This window comes from Chelonia mydas, chromosome 13 (genome assembly GCF_015237465.2).
Source record: "Chelonia mydas isolate rCheMyd1 chromosome 13, rCheMyd1.pri.v2, whole genome shotgun sequence".
NCBI classification, from domain to species: domain Eukaryota; kingdom Metazoa; phylum Chordata; order Testudines; family Cheloniidae; genus Chelonia; species Chelonia mydas.
The window spans coordinates 34,006,999-34,022,772 of NC_051253.2; the positions used below are offsets into that span (position 1 = coordinate 34,006,999).

The window sequence follows — 15,774 nt, forward strand, 5'->3', positions numbered from 1 at the left end:
GCTCCACTGCACACAGACACCCCCCCATGGGGGGAAAGTGTGTCTGATTCTCAGCCCTCCCCCCCACAAGCCAGCCAGTCCCCATCCTGGGGGCAGGTGGGAGTGAGCACCCACTAGAGGAGAAAGGCTCCATGTCCCATTCCCCACCCCCTGAGCCAGCCAGCCCCCCGCCCTAGGGCCAGGTTGCAGGCTGCCCCCCCCCCCCACAGTTGGAAATCCCATTCTCTATGCCCCTCTGTAGCTTGTCAAAGGATTTTCTTTTTTTAAAAGCTCTTTTCCTTGTAATTCTCCCTGTGTTTCCCTGACACCTGGGGCAGCGGGCGGGGGGCTATTCCAGACCTTTGGGGGTGGGGGTTAATTTCCCCCACTCCCCCTGTCCTGGCCCTAACCAGAGCCTTGTTATGCCGGGTGGCTTGAGAGGCAGCTCTGGATTTCCAGGCTCAGGGAGACCCTTCGATTCCCAGCGAGGCGACACTAGATTTTTGTACCTTTGGTTTTACTCATTGCAGGTCTAGAAAGAAGCGAATGAAATTAACCAACTGGGGCAGATGTGGGGGGTGGATGGGTAGAAATGAACAAGGATCTGAGCATAGATTCATAGATATTAAGATCAGAAGGGACCACTAGGGACCATCTAGTCCGACCTGCACAACGCAGGCCACAGAATTTCACCCACCGACGCCTACGAAAAACCTCTCACCTATGTCTGTGCTATTGAAGTCCTCAAATCGTGGTTTAAAGACTTCAAGGAGCAGAGAATCCTCCAGCAAGTGACCCGTGCCCCATGCTACAGAGGAAGGCAAAAAACCTCCAGGGCCTCTTCCAATCTGCCCTGGAGGAAAATTCCTTCCCGACCCCAAATATGGCGATCAGCTAAACCCTGAGCATATGGGCAAGATTCACCAGCCAGATACTCAGGAAAGAATTTTCTGTAGGGACTCAGATCCCACCCCATCTAACGTCCCATCACAGGCCATTGGGCCTATTTACCATGAATATTTAAAGATCAATTAATTACCAAAATCATGTTATCCCGTCATACCATCTCCTCCATAAACTTATCGAGTTTAATCTTAAAGCCAGATAGGTCTTTTTCCCCCACTGCTTCCCTTGGAAGGCTATTCTAAAACTTCACTCCTCTGATGGTTAGAAACCTTCATCTAATTTCAAGTCTAAACTTCCCAATGACCAGTTTATATCCATTTGTTCTTGTGTCCACATTGGTACTGAGCTTAAATAATTCCTCTCCCTCTCCAGTATTTATCCCTCTGATATATTTATAGAGAGCAATCATATCTCCCCTCAACCTTCTTTTCGTTAGGCTAAACAAGCCAAGCTCCTTGAGTCTCCTTTCATAAGACAGGTTTTCCATTCCTTGGATCATCCTAGTAGCCCTTCTCTGTACCTGTTCCAGTTTGAATTCATCCTTCTTAAACATGGGAGACCAGAACTGCACACAGTATTCCAGGTGAGGTCTCACCAGTGCCTTGTATAACAGTACTAAAACCTCCTTATCCCTACTGGAAACACCTCGCCTGATGCATCCCAAGACCGCATTAGCTTTTTTCACGGCCATATCACGTTGGCGGCTCATAGTCATCCTATGATCAACCAATACTCCGAGGTCCTTCTCCTCCGTTACTTCTAATTGATGCGTCCCCAGCTTATAACTAAAATTCTTGTTATTAATCCCTAAATGCGTGACCTTACACTTCTCACTATTAAATTTCATCCTATTACTATTACTCCAGTTTACAAGGTCATCCAGATCCTCCTGTAGGATATCCCTGCCCTTCTCTAAATTGGCAATACCTCCCAGCTTTGTATCATCCGCAAACTTTATTAGCACACTCCCACTTTTTGTGCCGAGGTCAGTAATAAAAAGATTAAATAAGATTGGTCCCAAAACTGATCCCCGAGGAACTCCACTGGTAACCTCCCTCCAGCCTGACACTTCACCTTTCAGTAGGACCCGCTGTAGTCTCCCCTTTAACCAATTCCTTATCCACCTTTCAATTTTCATATTGATCCCCATCTTTTCCAGTTTAACTAATAATTCCCCATGGGGCACCGTATCAAACGCCTTACTGAACTCTAGGTAAATTAGATCCACTGTGTTTCCTTTGTCTAAAAAATCTGTTATTTTCTCAAAGAAGGAGATCAGGTTGGTTTGGCACGATCTACCTTTTGTAAAACCATGTTGTATTTTGTCCCATTTACCATTGACTTCAATGTCCTTAACTACTTTCTCCTTCAAATTTTTTTCCAAGACTTTGCATACTACAGATGTCAAACTAACAGGCCTGTAGTTACCCGGATCACTTTTTTTTTTCCTTTCTTAAAAATAGGAACTATGTTAGCAAATCTCCAATCATACGGTACAACCCCTGAGTTTACAGATTCATTAAAAATTCTCGCTAATGGGCTTGCAATTTCATGTGCCAATTCCTTTAATATTCTTGGATGAAGATTATCTGGGCCCCCTGATTTAGTCCCATTAAGCCATTCGAGTTTCGCTTCTACCTCAGATATGGTAATATCTACCTCCATATCCTCATTCCCATTTGTCATGCTACAATTATCCCTAAGATCCTCTTTGGTTCCAGCATTTGGTTCCAGCACATCACTGGGTAATTTCTTAGCAAACAAGCAAGCTCCCGGCTCAGTACAGCCCTGACAGGGCCTGATTCTCCACTACCCGGCAGGCCCCCATGATACCCAGGTCTGATCAGAAGCGGGCACATCAAACAGTTGGAAACAGTGGTTTAGTCACAGTGGCTATTTTCAATGAGCCAGTGTTGATTTTTACCAAGATTTTCCATCTTAAATTGAGTCAAAACCCAGATCTCTGAGACGTCCCCGACAGTTCCTCCAAACCACCTGGCCATTGCTTTGCACCCTCCCTGCCATGAGATATGTCGATATTTCTCCTCTTCCTCCTGAGTTGGGTGAATACTGGACTCTGAAAGGGAATGTTCTGAAGTATTCCTGTCCAGGACAGCTGGCACATTTTATTTCAGGTTGGCTCCGTGTTCGGCTGCGTCCTCTTGAGCTACTGCAGTGCCTCATGGGAGCTGTAGTTCACGTCCCTCGTGCCCCCATTCACCTCTACAGGTTGGGCTTCCCAGCTGGACTACATTTCCCATGATGCAGCCTGGTCACGTGCCCTCCATCATTACTTGTGCAACATGGGAGATGTAATCCAGCCAGGAGCCCAGCTCTTCAAAGATGCATTATACTGCTAGACTCCAGGAGCTCAACTGATTTAGCTTCAGGAGTGACCTGGTCACAGTCTGTCAGTACTTACATGAGGAACAAATATTTAACAATGGGCTCTTCTATCTAGCAGAGAAAGGTCTAACATAACCAATGGTTGGAAATTGAAGCTAGACAAATTAGGACTGGGAATAAGGTGCACATTTTTAACAGGGAGGGCACCGCGGATGTGCCAGGGACACAGATCACTGCTGAACAGACACCAAATGAATCAGTCCAATTTGGCTCCCCCAAAATGTTTTGTTTCAAGTTGACTGAAGCCAAAACAAGCTATTTCGCTGAGTCTTTCCTGGTGGAAAACCAGGCTGGGAAATGGCAAAAAAATGGATATTTCCCTGAGAAAAGTTTCAGTTTTGTGGCCAGGGCATTTTCTGTTGAAAAATGATTGGGGTGGAACATTCCAACCTGACCCCCGCCCCCTCCGGCCTCCAGCCTTTGAACTAATCAGTCTGGTCTGTTAGGAAGAGGAATGTGCATTTGATGCTGGGCGATCCAGTTCAGTCCCAGCAGAGGATGGACCAAGGGACATGGTCAGGGCCATCCCTAGCAATTCTGGGGCCCTACGCAGTCCCACCCCCATGGGGGGAGGGGTGTCGGGCCTCAGACCTCGGTGGAGGAGGGAGCTGGAGGTCAGACCCCAGGCCTCCGCAGGAGGGTGAGTGGTGGGGGCTGGCCCCAGTCCTCCACAGGGGGGAGGGGCGGGACTGGCTTGGGGGGCAAGGGGGAACCACCCCCCAGCACTCACCAATGGTGCAGCTGAGGCCAAGTCGCTGCACTTCTGCCGCCGATTAGTGCAGGCCCAGCCCAGCTGCAGAGCTCAGGGGAGTGGGGGGGGGCTGGGGCAGAGCAGGGGCGGGAAGAGGCAGTGCTGGTGTGGGGAAGGGGTGGGGTGGGGCAGGGCGGGAAGAGGCAGGGCGGAGGCCCTGGGGAAGAGCTGGAGAAGGGGCTGGATCAGAATGCAGCTGCACAGGACACCAGGAAATTTGGTGCGTGCTTTGCATAAGGACGGCCCTGGACATGGTGACATCTGCAGCAGGGCGAAGCAGCTGTGAAAGGCTCCCAGGTCCAGAGAGTTACATTTTCCATCCACCATCCCTGGTGAGAGGACCCCCTAGCTCAGCCTCAGGACCAGTGGGAGTTGGGCAGCTCAGGCACGAGACGAGATTCCAGGAGCATCTGAGGGCTTCAGCTGTTTTATCACTGTCCATATCCAGGAGACGAACCGGGAGACTCTTGCATACACTTGAGGAGAGGCCCCGTTGCTCGGCCCCCATGAGACAATGCCCTGGGGCACCCCGTCGCACACCAGGGGCCCCCCCAAATCACTCTGTGAAATGAAACATGCCTCAGAGGAGTAATGCCTTGTGTGCGTCTCTCGTCGCTATCACACTCACAGTCCTCCCAACCCCATCCCCAGCCCAACGACACCTTCCCTCCACGCCCTCAGCACTGGAGATCTGAATTTGGCACTCCCCGCTCCCAGAGAATATACCAGAGCAGCCGCCCCCCGGCCAGTGGGATCTTTACTTTCAGGGCGGCTCTCCTGCCTCTGGGATCCCCCGCGCAGATCATGGACTCAGCGTCATATGGTTTGGTCAAATTGTGTTCACACGTGTCATCAGCCATCACCTCCAGAGCCACGTCCCGCAGCACGTCCAAGCTCTTAGGGGGATTAACTTGCATCCGGCCCCACCCAGACACATTGCACCTGGTGCCAACGGGTGCTTCTGGCCAGGGGTCGGGCAGATGGATGGGCTGCACCCAGTCATTGAGTTCAGCCCTGTTTCTCAGCTGCCGTGGGAGGGACAAGAGAGTTGGATGCAAGGGAGACATAAACAGACCAGAGTGCAATGGAGAGTATCAGGGTGATGGGATGGGGAGGTACCTGCAGCAGCGTGAGGTCACAGGGGGCGGGGTGATGGGACGGGGAGGTACCTGCAGCAGCGTGAGGTCACAGGGGGCGGGGTGATGGGACGGGGGAGGTACCTGCAGCAGTGTGAGGTCACAGGGGGCGGGGTGATGGGACGGGGGAGGTACCTGCAGCAGTGTGAGGTCACTGGGGGTGGGGTGATGGGACGGGGGCGGTACCTGCAGCAGTGTGAGGTCACTGGGGGCGGGGTGATGGGACGGGGGCGGTACCTGCAGCAGCGTGAGGTCACGGGGGCCAGGTGATGGGACGGGGGAGGTACCTGCAGCAGTGTGAGGTCACTCGGGGCGGGGGAATGGGACGGGGGAGGTACCTGCAGCAGTGTGAGGTCACTGGGGGCGGGGGGATGGGACGGGGGAGGTACCTGCAGCAGCGTGAGGTCACAGGGGGCCAGGTGATGGGACGGGGGAGGTACCTGCAGCAGTGTGAGGTCACTCGGGGCGGGGGAATGGGACGGGGGAGGTACCTGCAGCAGTGTGAGGTCACTGGGGGCGGGGGGATGGGACGGGGGAGGTACCTGCAGCAGCGTGAGGTCACAGGGGGCCAGGTGATGGGACGGGGGAGGTACCTGCAGCAGCGTGAGGTCACGGGGGCCAGGTGATGGGACGGGGGCGGTACCTGCAGCAGTGTGAGGTCACTGGGGGCGGGGTGATGGGATGGGGAGGTACCTGCAGCAGTGTGAGGTCACAGGGGGCGGGGTGATGGGACGGGGGAGGTACCTGCAGCAGCGTGAGGTCACAGGGGGCCAGGTGATGGGACGGGGGCGGTACCTGCAGCAGTGTGAGGTCACTGGGGGCGGGGGGATGGGACGGGGGAGGTACCTGCAGCAGCGTGAGGTCACAGGGGGCGGGGTGATGGGACGGGGGCGGTACCTGCAGCAGCGTAATGTCGTTGTTTGGGGCCGTTTTGTTATATTTGGGGTGGCGGATCCAGCATCTCACTCCAATTTTCTGCCTCCTTGGTTCGCTCTTTGAAATGTTGTGGGCCCCCAGCACCACGGTGTCTTTGCTGCTCGGACACACAGAGACCAGCCATGTGTCAGTGCCGAGCACACCCCGAGAGCCGGATCTCTCTATGGGAGCCCCTCCGATCTCCACATCTCGGTGCTGCAGTCACGGGGGGGCCCAGGGCTTCTTGACCCTGTGACCGCTATGGGAATGACCAGCCCTGAACCTCTTCTGAATAATGCCATAGTCAAGACACATCGCACCCGGGGGAACTCGAGGTCACTGGCTCGCTCAGGGGGGCAGGGAATGGGACACAGAGCCTTTGCCCTATAGGGAGTGCCAGGCTGCCTGGTATCCCCTCGGCTGAGGTATTCCCTGGTGCATGGGATTCAGCTGATCCATGGCCTTGTAATGGCACGGGGCCGGCTGGCTGGCTGGAGCAGCATCATCACTGGGAATTGAGGCCCCGAACGGTTGACCTGATCCCCCGGTGAGTGGGGCGGGGGACGGGTCCTTACCTCCCCTTCACTCTACAGTGAGCTGCTGTCACCACCCCATCCTCCTGGATCAGGAACCCCCGCAGGTATTCACGGGTTCGAAGCATCTTTTCATCTTCACAAAGGCCACGTAGGGTCTGGAGTGGAGCACCGCTTCCTGTCCCCCGATGATCCCCCCGGCAGAGAGACAGGGCACGGGTTCAAATCCACCGCTTGGGAAAATGTGAGGCTGGGAAACCAGCCCCTTCCCATCCCTCTCTCCACATCTGTAGGGAATTTCGGTGGCAGCACCCACATCTATCCCTGACCATCTGCAACATCAAGTTTCCAGTCCCCCTAGGGATTTCGGTTTAATGGGCCATTATACCTTTAAAAATGGGCCACGGCCAGGATGTGTGAATCTTTCATGATGGCTTGGTGAGAACTGGATTGGCCCAGAGAGATCAACAGGCATTTCCGAGACACGCCTTTGGACCGTTCGCACTGGAGCTTTTGGGGCCCCTTTCTAGAGAAATCTGAAATACTCTGGGGCTCGGCACCTCCTGGGCTGCATCCAACCGTTCTTAGCCCTCGGATAATGAACACGTTTTTATCAATGACATTGAAGAAACAAATAAAATCATTGCTGGTAAAGGTTACAGGTGACACAAAAGAGAGGGGAGGGGTAAATCGTGAGGACGGGTCAGTGATGCAATCTGGAGAGTTTGCTTAAACTGGGCTGAGGCAAACGACGTGCATTTTCCCATGGCCAGAGACAAATGCAACATCCAGGATGTCGGCCACACGCACGGGATGGGGGACTCAATCCTGGGACGCAGTGACTCAGAAAAACCCTTGGGGTTGGGGCAGATAGTCAGCTGACCATGAGCTCCCAGTGAAGGACTGTGGGGTGGGTGTGAGCTGGGGGAGCGATGTGGGTCAGAGAGACCAGATCCCCCCATCTGTGACTGCCCCACTGCCCACAGACCCCCACAATGAGGGGAAACAGAGTCTCTGATTATCAGCTCCCCCGAGCCAGCCAGTCCCTGTCCTGGGGGCAGATTGGGGCCGGTGCCTCCTAGAGATGACATAGCACGGGGAGGGGGAATGACAGCAGTGGACAGAGGGGTGTGTATAGGGATAGACAGATGGGGATAGATGGATGGCGATGGGGGATGTATAGATAGATGGATGCCGATGGATAGATAGATGGAGATGTATAGATAGGGGATGGCTGGGGATGGGGATAGATGGGTTTTTCGTGGCTAGAAGAGACTGTGTCAATCCTGTCCCATGTTTGTCCCAGAAGCCAACCCCTCAGTGAGCCGCAGCGATCCCAGCCTGGCCCCCGAAGGAGGATGCAGCATCCTGGGGGATGCCCTACATCACACACCTCCACTGGTACCTCCGATGGGGCCCTGCAGCACAATCAGCTGGGGCGCGGGTGCAGCCCGGCCATAGCCTCTCACCCCCCCACCACCCCGCATGCCCCCTGAGCCCAGGACAGCACTGAGCCAGCCCACAGCGTGGGGACCCCAGCCCCAGCCCGTGCACAGAGCTCCCTGCCAGCTCGAGTCCGGACAGCTTAGGCTGCTTTTCTCCTGGTAATTCCCCTCACATCTCGGGCCCAGCCAGTGGGGCTCCTCCTGCCCGACACCCTCCAGCTCCCTCTTGTGCGGGAACCAATGAACCCAGGTGTCCTGGGTCCCAGCCTTCCCCTGTCGGGGCGAACTCCCTCCCCGGCCCCAGCGACCCAGCGGCGGCTCCGGCGGGCGAGGCTGCCCTGGAAGTTTCAGGCCCAGCGCCAGCGTTCTTTTCTTTTCTTTTATTCTATTCATAGCCAGGCGAGCGCAGTGAGCGTGGATGCGCAGCAGGGCGGGGCTGCTGGAAAGCGGCTACGGGTGCTAGGGCGGAGTTCCCGTCGACGATCTCCCGGGGGCCTCGGTGGTACTGGGACCAGCCGGGTTTGGAACGGGAGGTGGCCAGCCCGGGGAAACGAACACGGAGAACAGCCCGAGCACGGACCGAGCACGGACAGGGCCGGGTGTGGTTCCAATATGACTCAGCTGGCAGGGTAAGGACGAGGATCTCCCCCGAACCGTCACTTGACTGGCTGACATGGGGGTGAGGTACAAACCACCAGGTGAGCCCCAGGGTTCGGCTCGGAGACAAACCACCTGCTTCCCTAGCTTGAGAGCCTAGGTTGGGCTTGCTAAGGGAGCCGACAGGAGCTGGACTTTAACCTGGCTCCTAACTCCTCTAGGCACCCGGCCTTGGTGCTAATGGGTTGAGTGCTGCCCATGGCTCCCCTGAGCAGAGCAATGCCTGACAGCAGGGGTGGGGATGCGGGGGGCGCAGGCCCTTTGCAAAGTGGATCCTATGTCGGGGCATCTCCAGAGGCCCAGTTGCAACACGAGCAGGAATTCCCAGCAGGGCTCAGGGCTGCAGCATTCTCATGGTCTCCAGGATCCAGGGGACGAATCTGGAGATTCTGGTGTACACCCCAGGGGGGGTCCCATTGAGGGAGCCCCAAGAGACGATGCCCTGGGCTATTTTGCTGCACACCAGGGGGCCCCCGGAGTCACCCTGAGAATTAGAACAAGAAGCAGGTGATGAGAACAATTTGACAGGTCGGTTTCCCACTGTTCTTCAAGTCCTGACATACAGCTCAGCGACTTTTAGCATCACCCACACCTCTTGCCCTGGCACAGCTGGTCTCAGCATTGCCCCCTCCTCCCCCAGCCCAACCAGTCTCAGTGGGCTCCACCTCCAAACCCAGCTGCTCTCTCCCTCCTTCCGGGAGAAGAATTATTATTCATTTGTACAGCGCCTAGCACCACAGGGGGGCTGGGCTCTGATCTTTGCTCACAGGCCCAGCTGCAATCCCAAGAGAGTCACTGCTCCTCAGAAGGAACCGGGGCCTCTTGAAACCAGGAGAATGTTTACCTTAAAGGAGTCTTTGGCCTGTTTCGGATCCCCTGCACAAAGCATGGTGGAGGCGTTATAGTAATGATAGATCTGGTCAGGATTCTTCAGACACACGTAATCCTCCAGCACCGGCATGTCCACCTCCCGGAGAACGTGTGAGCCCTTTGCCCTGCGGGCGCTCGTCCGACCCCAGCCAGCAACGCTGCACATGGCCCCGGGGCATATGCCCTGCCAGGCGCTGGGCAAGGAGATGAGCCCCACGCATTCGTTCAGCCTTGCTCGGTGCACCAGCTGCAAAGACAGGACACAAGGCTCGTGGTCAGCGAGAAGGTCAGAGTCATGGATGGACCAATCCAAGGAGAAAGCAAATGCAGCCAATGCATGGCAGGAGGTCACTGGGGGTAGGAGGATGGATGGGGGCGGAGCCTGCAGCAGTGGGAGGTCACTGGGAGCAGAGTGATGGGATGGGGGCAGCATCTGCAGCAGTGTGATATCACTGGGGGCGGGTGATGGGATGGGGCGGTGCCTGCAGCAGTGTGAGGTCACTTGGGGGGCGGGGTGATGGAGGTGGCTGCGGTGCCTGCAGCAGTTTGAGGTCACAGGGGGTGGGGTGATGTGGGGGGCCGGTACCTGCAGCAGCATGATGTCGTTGTTAAGGGAATGCATGTCATATTCCGGGTGGGGGATCCGGCGAAGCACAGGGATTTCTTGTTGGCTCCATTCCCGCAGTCTAAGGTCATGGACTCCCAGGGAGACGGTGATGTGTCTAGAATAGTTAAGGGGAAACCATGGGGCCTTAGGGGGATCGTGACATTCTAAGAACATAAGAATGGCGATACTGGGTCAGACCAAAGGTCCATCTAGCCCAGTATCCTGTCTTCCGACAGTGGCCAATGCCAGGTGCCCCAGAGGCAATGAACAGAACAGATAATCATCAAGTGATCTATCCCCTGTCACCCATTCCCAGCCCCTGGCAAACAGAGGCTAGGGACTCCATACCTGCCCATCCTGGCTAATAGCCATTGGTGGACCTATCCTCCATACATTTATCTAGTCCTTTTTTGAACCCTGTTATAGTCTTGGCCTTCACAGCAACCCCTGGCAAGGAGTTCCACAGGTTGACTGTGCCGTCTGTGCATAGGCGCCGACTCCATGGGTGCTCCGGAGTTGGAGCACCCACGGGGAAAAAGTGGTAGGTGCTCTGCACCCACTGGCAGCTCCCCGTCCCAACCCCCGCCCCAGCTCACCTCCGCCTCCACGTCCTCCCCTGAGTATGCCGCGTCCCCGCTTCTACTCCCAACGCTTGCCGCCGTGAAAGAGCTGTTTCGCGGTGTAACAAACTGTGGAAGGGAGGGGGGAGGAGCGGGAAAACGGCGTGCTCAGGGGAGGAGGCGGGGAAGAGGCGGGACCGGGGCGTGGATTTGGGGAAGGGGTCCAGTAGGGGCAGGGACTTTGGGGGAGGGGTTGGAATGGGGGTGGGGCAGGGGTGGAGTCGGGGCTGGCCCGGGGCAGGGGTGGTCACTGAGCACCCACTGGTGAAAGGAGAAGTTGGTGCCTATGAGTCTGTGAAGAAATACTTCCTTTTGTTTGTTTGAAATCTGCTGCCTATGAATTTCATTCGGTGATCCCTAGTTTGTGTATTATGAGGAGGAGTAAATAACACATCCTTTACGTTCTCCACACCAGTCATGATTTTATAGACCTCAATCATATCCCCCCTTCCTCCTCTCTTTTCCAAGCTGAAAAGTCCCAGTCTTATAAATCTCTCCTCATACTGCAGCCATTCCATACCCCTAATAATTTTATTTGCCCTTTTCTGAACCTTTTCCAATTCCCGTATATCTTTTTTGAGATGAGACTACCACACCTGCACGCAGTATTCAAGATGTGGGCGTACCATGGATTTATATAGAGGCAATATGATATTTTCTGTCTTATTATCTATCCCTTTCCTAATGATTCCCAACATTCTGTTCGCTTTTTTGACTGCTGCTGCACATTGAGTGGATGTTTTCAGAGAACTACCCACCATGACTCCAAGGTCATGATAACAGTGACAGTGGTAACAGCTAATTTAGACCCCATCATTTTACATGTAGAGTTGGGATTATATTTTCCAATGTGTATTACTTTGCATTTATCAACATTGAATTTCGTCTGCTGTTCTCTTTCCCGGACACCCAGTTTTGTGAGATCTCTTTGTAACTCTTCGCAGTCTGCTTTGGACTTAACTATCTTGAGTAATTTTGTATCATCTGCAAATTTTGCCATCTCCCTGTTTATCTGTTTTCCTAGATCTGGGCTCCCTGTCCCACCTAGCTGAGTCAGAGCCCACCCAATAAAGATTAATTCCTCCCTTGGATCTTTGGGCATCCTGCACATTGCCATCTCTCATCCAGCCCCAGGGTCGGGGGCTGGGCAGCTCAGGGGTGGGGGGGAGGGGTGGGTTTCTTACCCCTCCTCGTCGTTACAGTGAGCCGCCGTCAACACCACGTCGTCCCGAATCAGGAACCCCCCACATGTTTTCCTCCCTCTCCGCGTTGCTATTTTCACATAGGCCATGTAGGGTCTGGAGTGGGGCCGGGCTTCCCATCCCCCAATGATCTCCCCTGGCAGGGAGAAGGGAAGGGGTGAAAATCACATGCTCTGAGACAATCTGTGTCTGAAGAGTGTAACCAAGGACCCCAGGCCCAACCCTACCCCTAATCATCAGCCCTGATCGGCCTGTGGACCCAAACAGCCCAGCCTCCCACTCCCTCCTCTCCAGATCAGCCCCTCAGCACCCCAGCTCTCCCCTCCCCTCTCCCTGGATTGACCCCTCACTCTATCCCCATCCCACTATACATCTATGGATTCCCACCTGGACCTGTGCACTCATCCATCCCTGATCTCTGGGGATCCCCTTCCCCCCTGATCCCACTTTGGACCCAAGGCTCCTCTGGGACTGATGGTTAAATCTGCCCCCTCTTCTCCCCATGGGTCCCGATGCCCCACCTCTGTCCTCACCAGCCTGAGCCCTAGGGGGCAGGAGAAAGGCCGCAGGGAGTAGGACCAGGATCAAGAGCTGCATCCTCAGAGCCAATGAGGGACAGGCATGAAGCATCTGCCTCAGCCGTGGAGGTTATATGGACGAGGCCAGGGGAGGGGAGGGGAGGGCAGGGCCTGGCAACCACAAAGGCATGTACCCGGTTGCCTGGAAACCCCCGCCTGGATGGGCCATGGGTGGAAATGCCCGTGGGAGAAGTCACAGCCACGCCCACGTCGGGGGGAGGGGTTTCCTCCCTGCTTCTGGTGCCCAGCCAGCCTGGCTGGGGATGTGATTAATGCTGCCCCCCCCCCCCCCCGCCGCCCCGCTATAAGTGTGAGAAATGGACTTGGGGTTTTCTGCACCTAGATTCCCTGGCCTCTCCATTTCAAAGCCAGCATTTGCACCTTAGCACCAACTGGACCTTCGCTGACTTCTGCTGCTGGCCGCCTAGTCTCGTCCCGCTTTGGCCAGGGAGGTCGAAGAGCCCCCTGTGCACAGAAACCCCCACCCCACCGAGGTTCCTACAGATGAGGGCCGAGTCCCCTCTTTGCCTCCGATCACCTCAGGAGATCAATCCCCTTGGAGCTCTCCCCCCAGGCCAGGTCTCCAGATCTTGACTTGCTCTGGTTGCTCCTTCCAACTTGCCAACGTCCTGTTTGAGGGGTGGACACCAGAGCTGGATATAGTCTCCTGGCACAGTCTTACCAAGGCCATGTCCAGAGGTGACCCCCTCCCCCTGCTCCTACTAGATATCCCCTGGTTTATATTCCCATGGATGGTGACTGCCGCTTAGTGTTGGGAGCTCATGCTGGGTCAGTTTCCACCACGTTTAATTGAGCCCAGCTCACCAGGCCACCCAGATAGGTCTGTAGCCATGAGACATCCTCCCTGTTCTTTACCACCAACCTCTGTGTCCTCTGCAGATATTACCAAACTCTTACCAGACCTCAAGGATGACAGCAGGGTCACTGAACATAGCCTGTTCTCCACGAACCCGTGTCATTAAGGATATTCCCCTCCTTTATCAAACACCTATTGACAAAGTCCAACCTCACCCATCCCAATGGTTCGCTTTGGATTCCTGTCATGGAGCTGGGATGTCTGATGGATGAGGGGGCAGGATGGATCCATCCAGACACATGTAGACTTGAGCGTCACCACCTGCATGCATTGCAGATCCATTCTAGATGCATGATTGCCCAACTAAATCCATGTAAATTCAGGCTAGATTCATTTTGATTGAGGCAGTTCCATTCTAGATCTATCCATATCCACACAAACAGCCATTCTAGATCAATGCACAGCCACTCTAAAGCCAACTAGATCCTTGTAGGTCAATTCTAGACCCATCTCCCCAGCCCACCCACTGGCTGGACCCTGCTGGTAGCTACAGCAGGTGTTGCTGACCTGAGTTCCCCCACCCCACCCCCACCCCAGGGGAAAGGCCTGATAAACCCAATGGAGACAGCAGGAGCAGGGGAGGTTTCCGGCTCTGACCATGTGTTTGTGGTAGGAGAAGGTCAGAGACACCCTGGGCATCACGTACACACTGTCCGGGGAGTGAGGTGGGGGGAGACTGGTATCTGGAGATCAGAGCCACACACACCCTCTATCACACACATGTTGGTTCAGGACATTTTGTCTCACCAGGCACTGATACTGATCAGTGTTACCCACAGCTCACGTCAACAGGAGAGCCAGGGGAGGGCAGAAATTATCCCTTGGAATAGTGACAGTTACCCTAGAGGGGAAAGGCCCCATGTCCCATTCTCAGCATCCTGAGCCAGCCAGCCCTCTGCCCTGGGGCTGGATCAGAGCCAGCGCCCCTTAGAGGGGAAAAGCCCCATGTCGCATTTCCCACCCCCCACCCACGAGTCAGCCAATCCCTGCCGTGGGGCAGGATCGGAGTCGGCGCCCGCTAGAGGGGACAGGCCCCATGTCCCATTCCCCTCCCCCCACCCCTGAGCCAGAGAGCCCCCTGCCCTGGGGCCAGATGGGAGCTGGTGCCCACAAAAGGAGAAAGGCCCCGTGCCCCATTCCCCGCTCCCCTGAGCCAGCCAGTCCCTGCCCAGGGGCTGGATGGGAGCCTGCACCCCCTTGAGGGGAAAAGCCCCTTGTCCCACTCCCTGCCCCTCTCACCCAGCCAGCCCCTGCCCTGGGGCCGAATCAAAGCCAGCATCCCCTAGAGGGGAAACACTTCCAGTAATTCAGGCACCAAAGATTGGAAATACCAAGCCCAATTGTGCTGAGCTTCAGATGTTGCACAGCTGTTGCCATGTGGCTCTCCAAAGCATGATCTTTCCCCATCACTTTATCTCCCAGCACCCCAAATGCTGCCCTCAGGTGTTCACACCAGCGACCTTTGCGGGGTGGGGGGGGGGGGGAGGGGGGCAGGAGTTCAGTTATTTTCAGTTTAAGTGAAAAGACAATGTCCCATCGTTTTCAGGTCCAGACTATCAGAGGCACCAGAGAAATGTGACTTCCTAGTACCCCATTCATTTGAAACTAGCTCCTTGATGGGGACGGGGGTAAGAACATAATGGTCACATGGGGTCCCACCAAAGGTCCATCTAGCCCAGTATTCTGTCTTCCAACAGGTTTCAGAGTAGCAGCCGTGTTAGTCTGTATTTGCAAAAAGAAAAGGAGGACTTGTGGCACCTTAGAGACTAACAAATTTATTTGAGCATAAACTTTCATGAGCTACAGCTCACTTCATTGGATGCATTCAGTGGAAAATACAGTGGGGAGATTTATATACACACAGAACATGAAAAAATGGTTGTTACCATACACACTGTAACAAGAGTGATCACTTAAGGTGAACTATTACCAGCAGGAGAGCGGGGCAGGTGGCGGGGAGGGACCTTTTGTAGCGATAATCAAGATCGGCCATTTCCAGTAGTTGACAAGAACGTCTGAGGAACAGTGGAGGGTGGGGGTGGGGGATAAACATGGGGAAATAGTTTTACCTTGTGTAATGACCCATCCACTCCCAGTCTCTATTCAAGCCTAAGTTAATTGTATCCAGTTTGCAAATTAATTCCAATTCAGCACTCTCTCGTTGGAGTCTGTTTTTGAAGTTTTTTTGTTGAAGAATTGCCACTTTTAGGTCTGTAATCGAGTGACCAGAAAGATTGAAGTGTTCTCCGACTGGTTTTTGAATGTTATAATTCTTGACGTCTGATTTGTCCA

The 15,774-nt window shown here is 54.8% G+C and overlaps 1 protein-coding gene across 2 annotated transcripts; it reads right to left on the reverse strand.

Moving 5' to 3' along the window:
- Positions 1-8,451: 8,451 nt before the first annotated feature.
- LOC102936749 (granzyme B) lies at positions 8,452-13,924 on the reverse strand. Of its 2 annotated transcripts, none has more exons than XM_043526816.1 (5): positions 12,549-13,924; positions 12,010-12,163; positions 10,185-10,320; positions 9,573-9,845; positions 8,452-9,212 (listed from the first exon to the last, which is right to left on the reverse strand). In XM_043526816.1, exons 1-5 carry the CDS (start codon positions 12,655-12,657, stop codon positions 9,063-9,065), a joined length of 822 nt encoding a protein of 273 aa, XP_043382751.1. In that variant the 5' UTR covers positions 12,658-13,924; the 3' UTR covers positions 8,452-9,062. The 2 variants fall into 2 exon arrangements, with proteins under 2 accessions (XP_043382751.1, XP_037771910.1); XM_037915982.2 differs by having other exon boundaries at positions 12,561-12,833.
- Between the last annotated feature and the right edge of the window lie 1,850 nt (positions 13,925-15,774).

Excerpts from the sequence above, each read along its gene's own strand:
- LOC102936749 (XM_043526816.1), bottom strand. The coding sequence starts at position 12,657 with ATGCTTCATGCCTGTCCCTCATTGGCTCTGAGGATGCAGCTCTTGATC. Across the intron at positions 10,321-12,009 it reads CACTGTAACGACGAGGAGGG|ACACATCACCGTCTCCCTGG; the intron begins GTAAGAAACCCA and ends TAACTATTCTAG. Across the intron at positions 9,213-9,572 it reads AGGCCAAAGACTCCTTTAAG|GGTGACTCCGGGGGCCCCCT; the intron begins GTAAACATTCTC and ends TCTAATTCTCAG.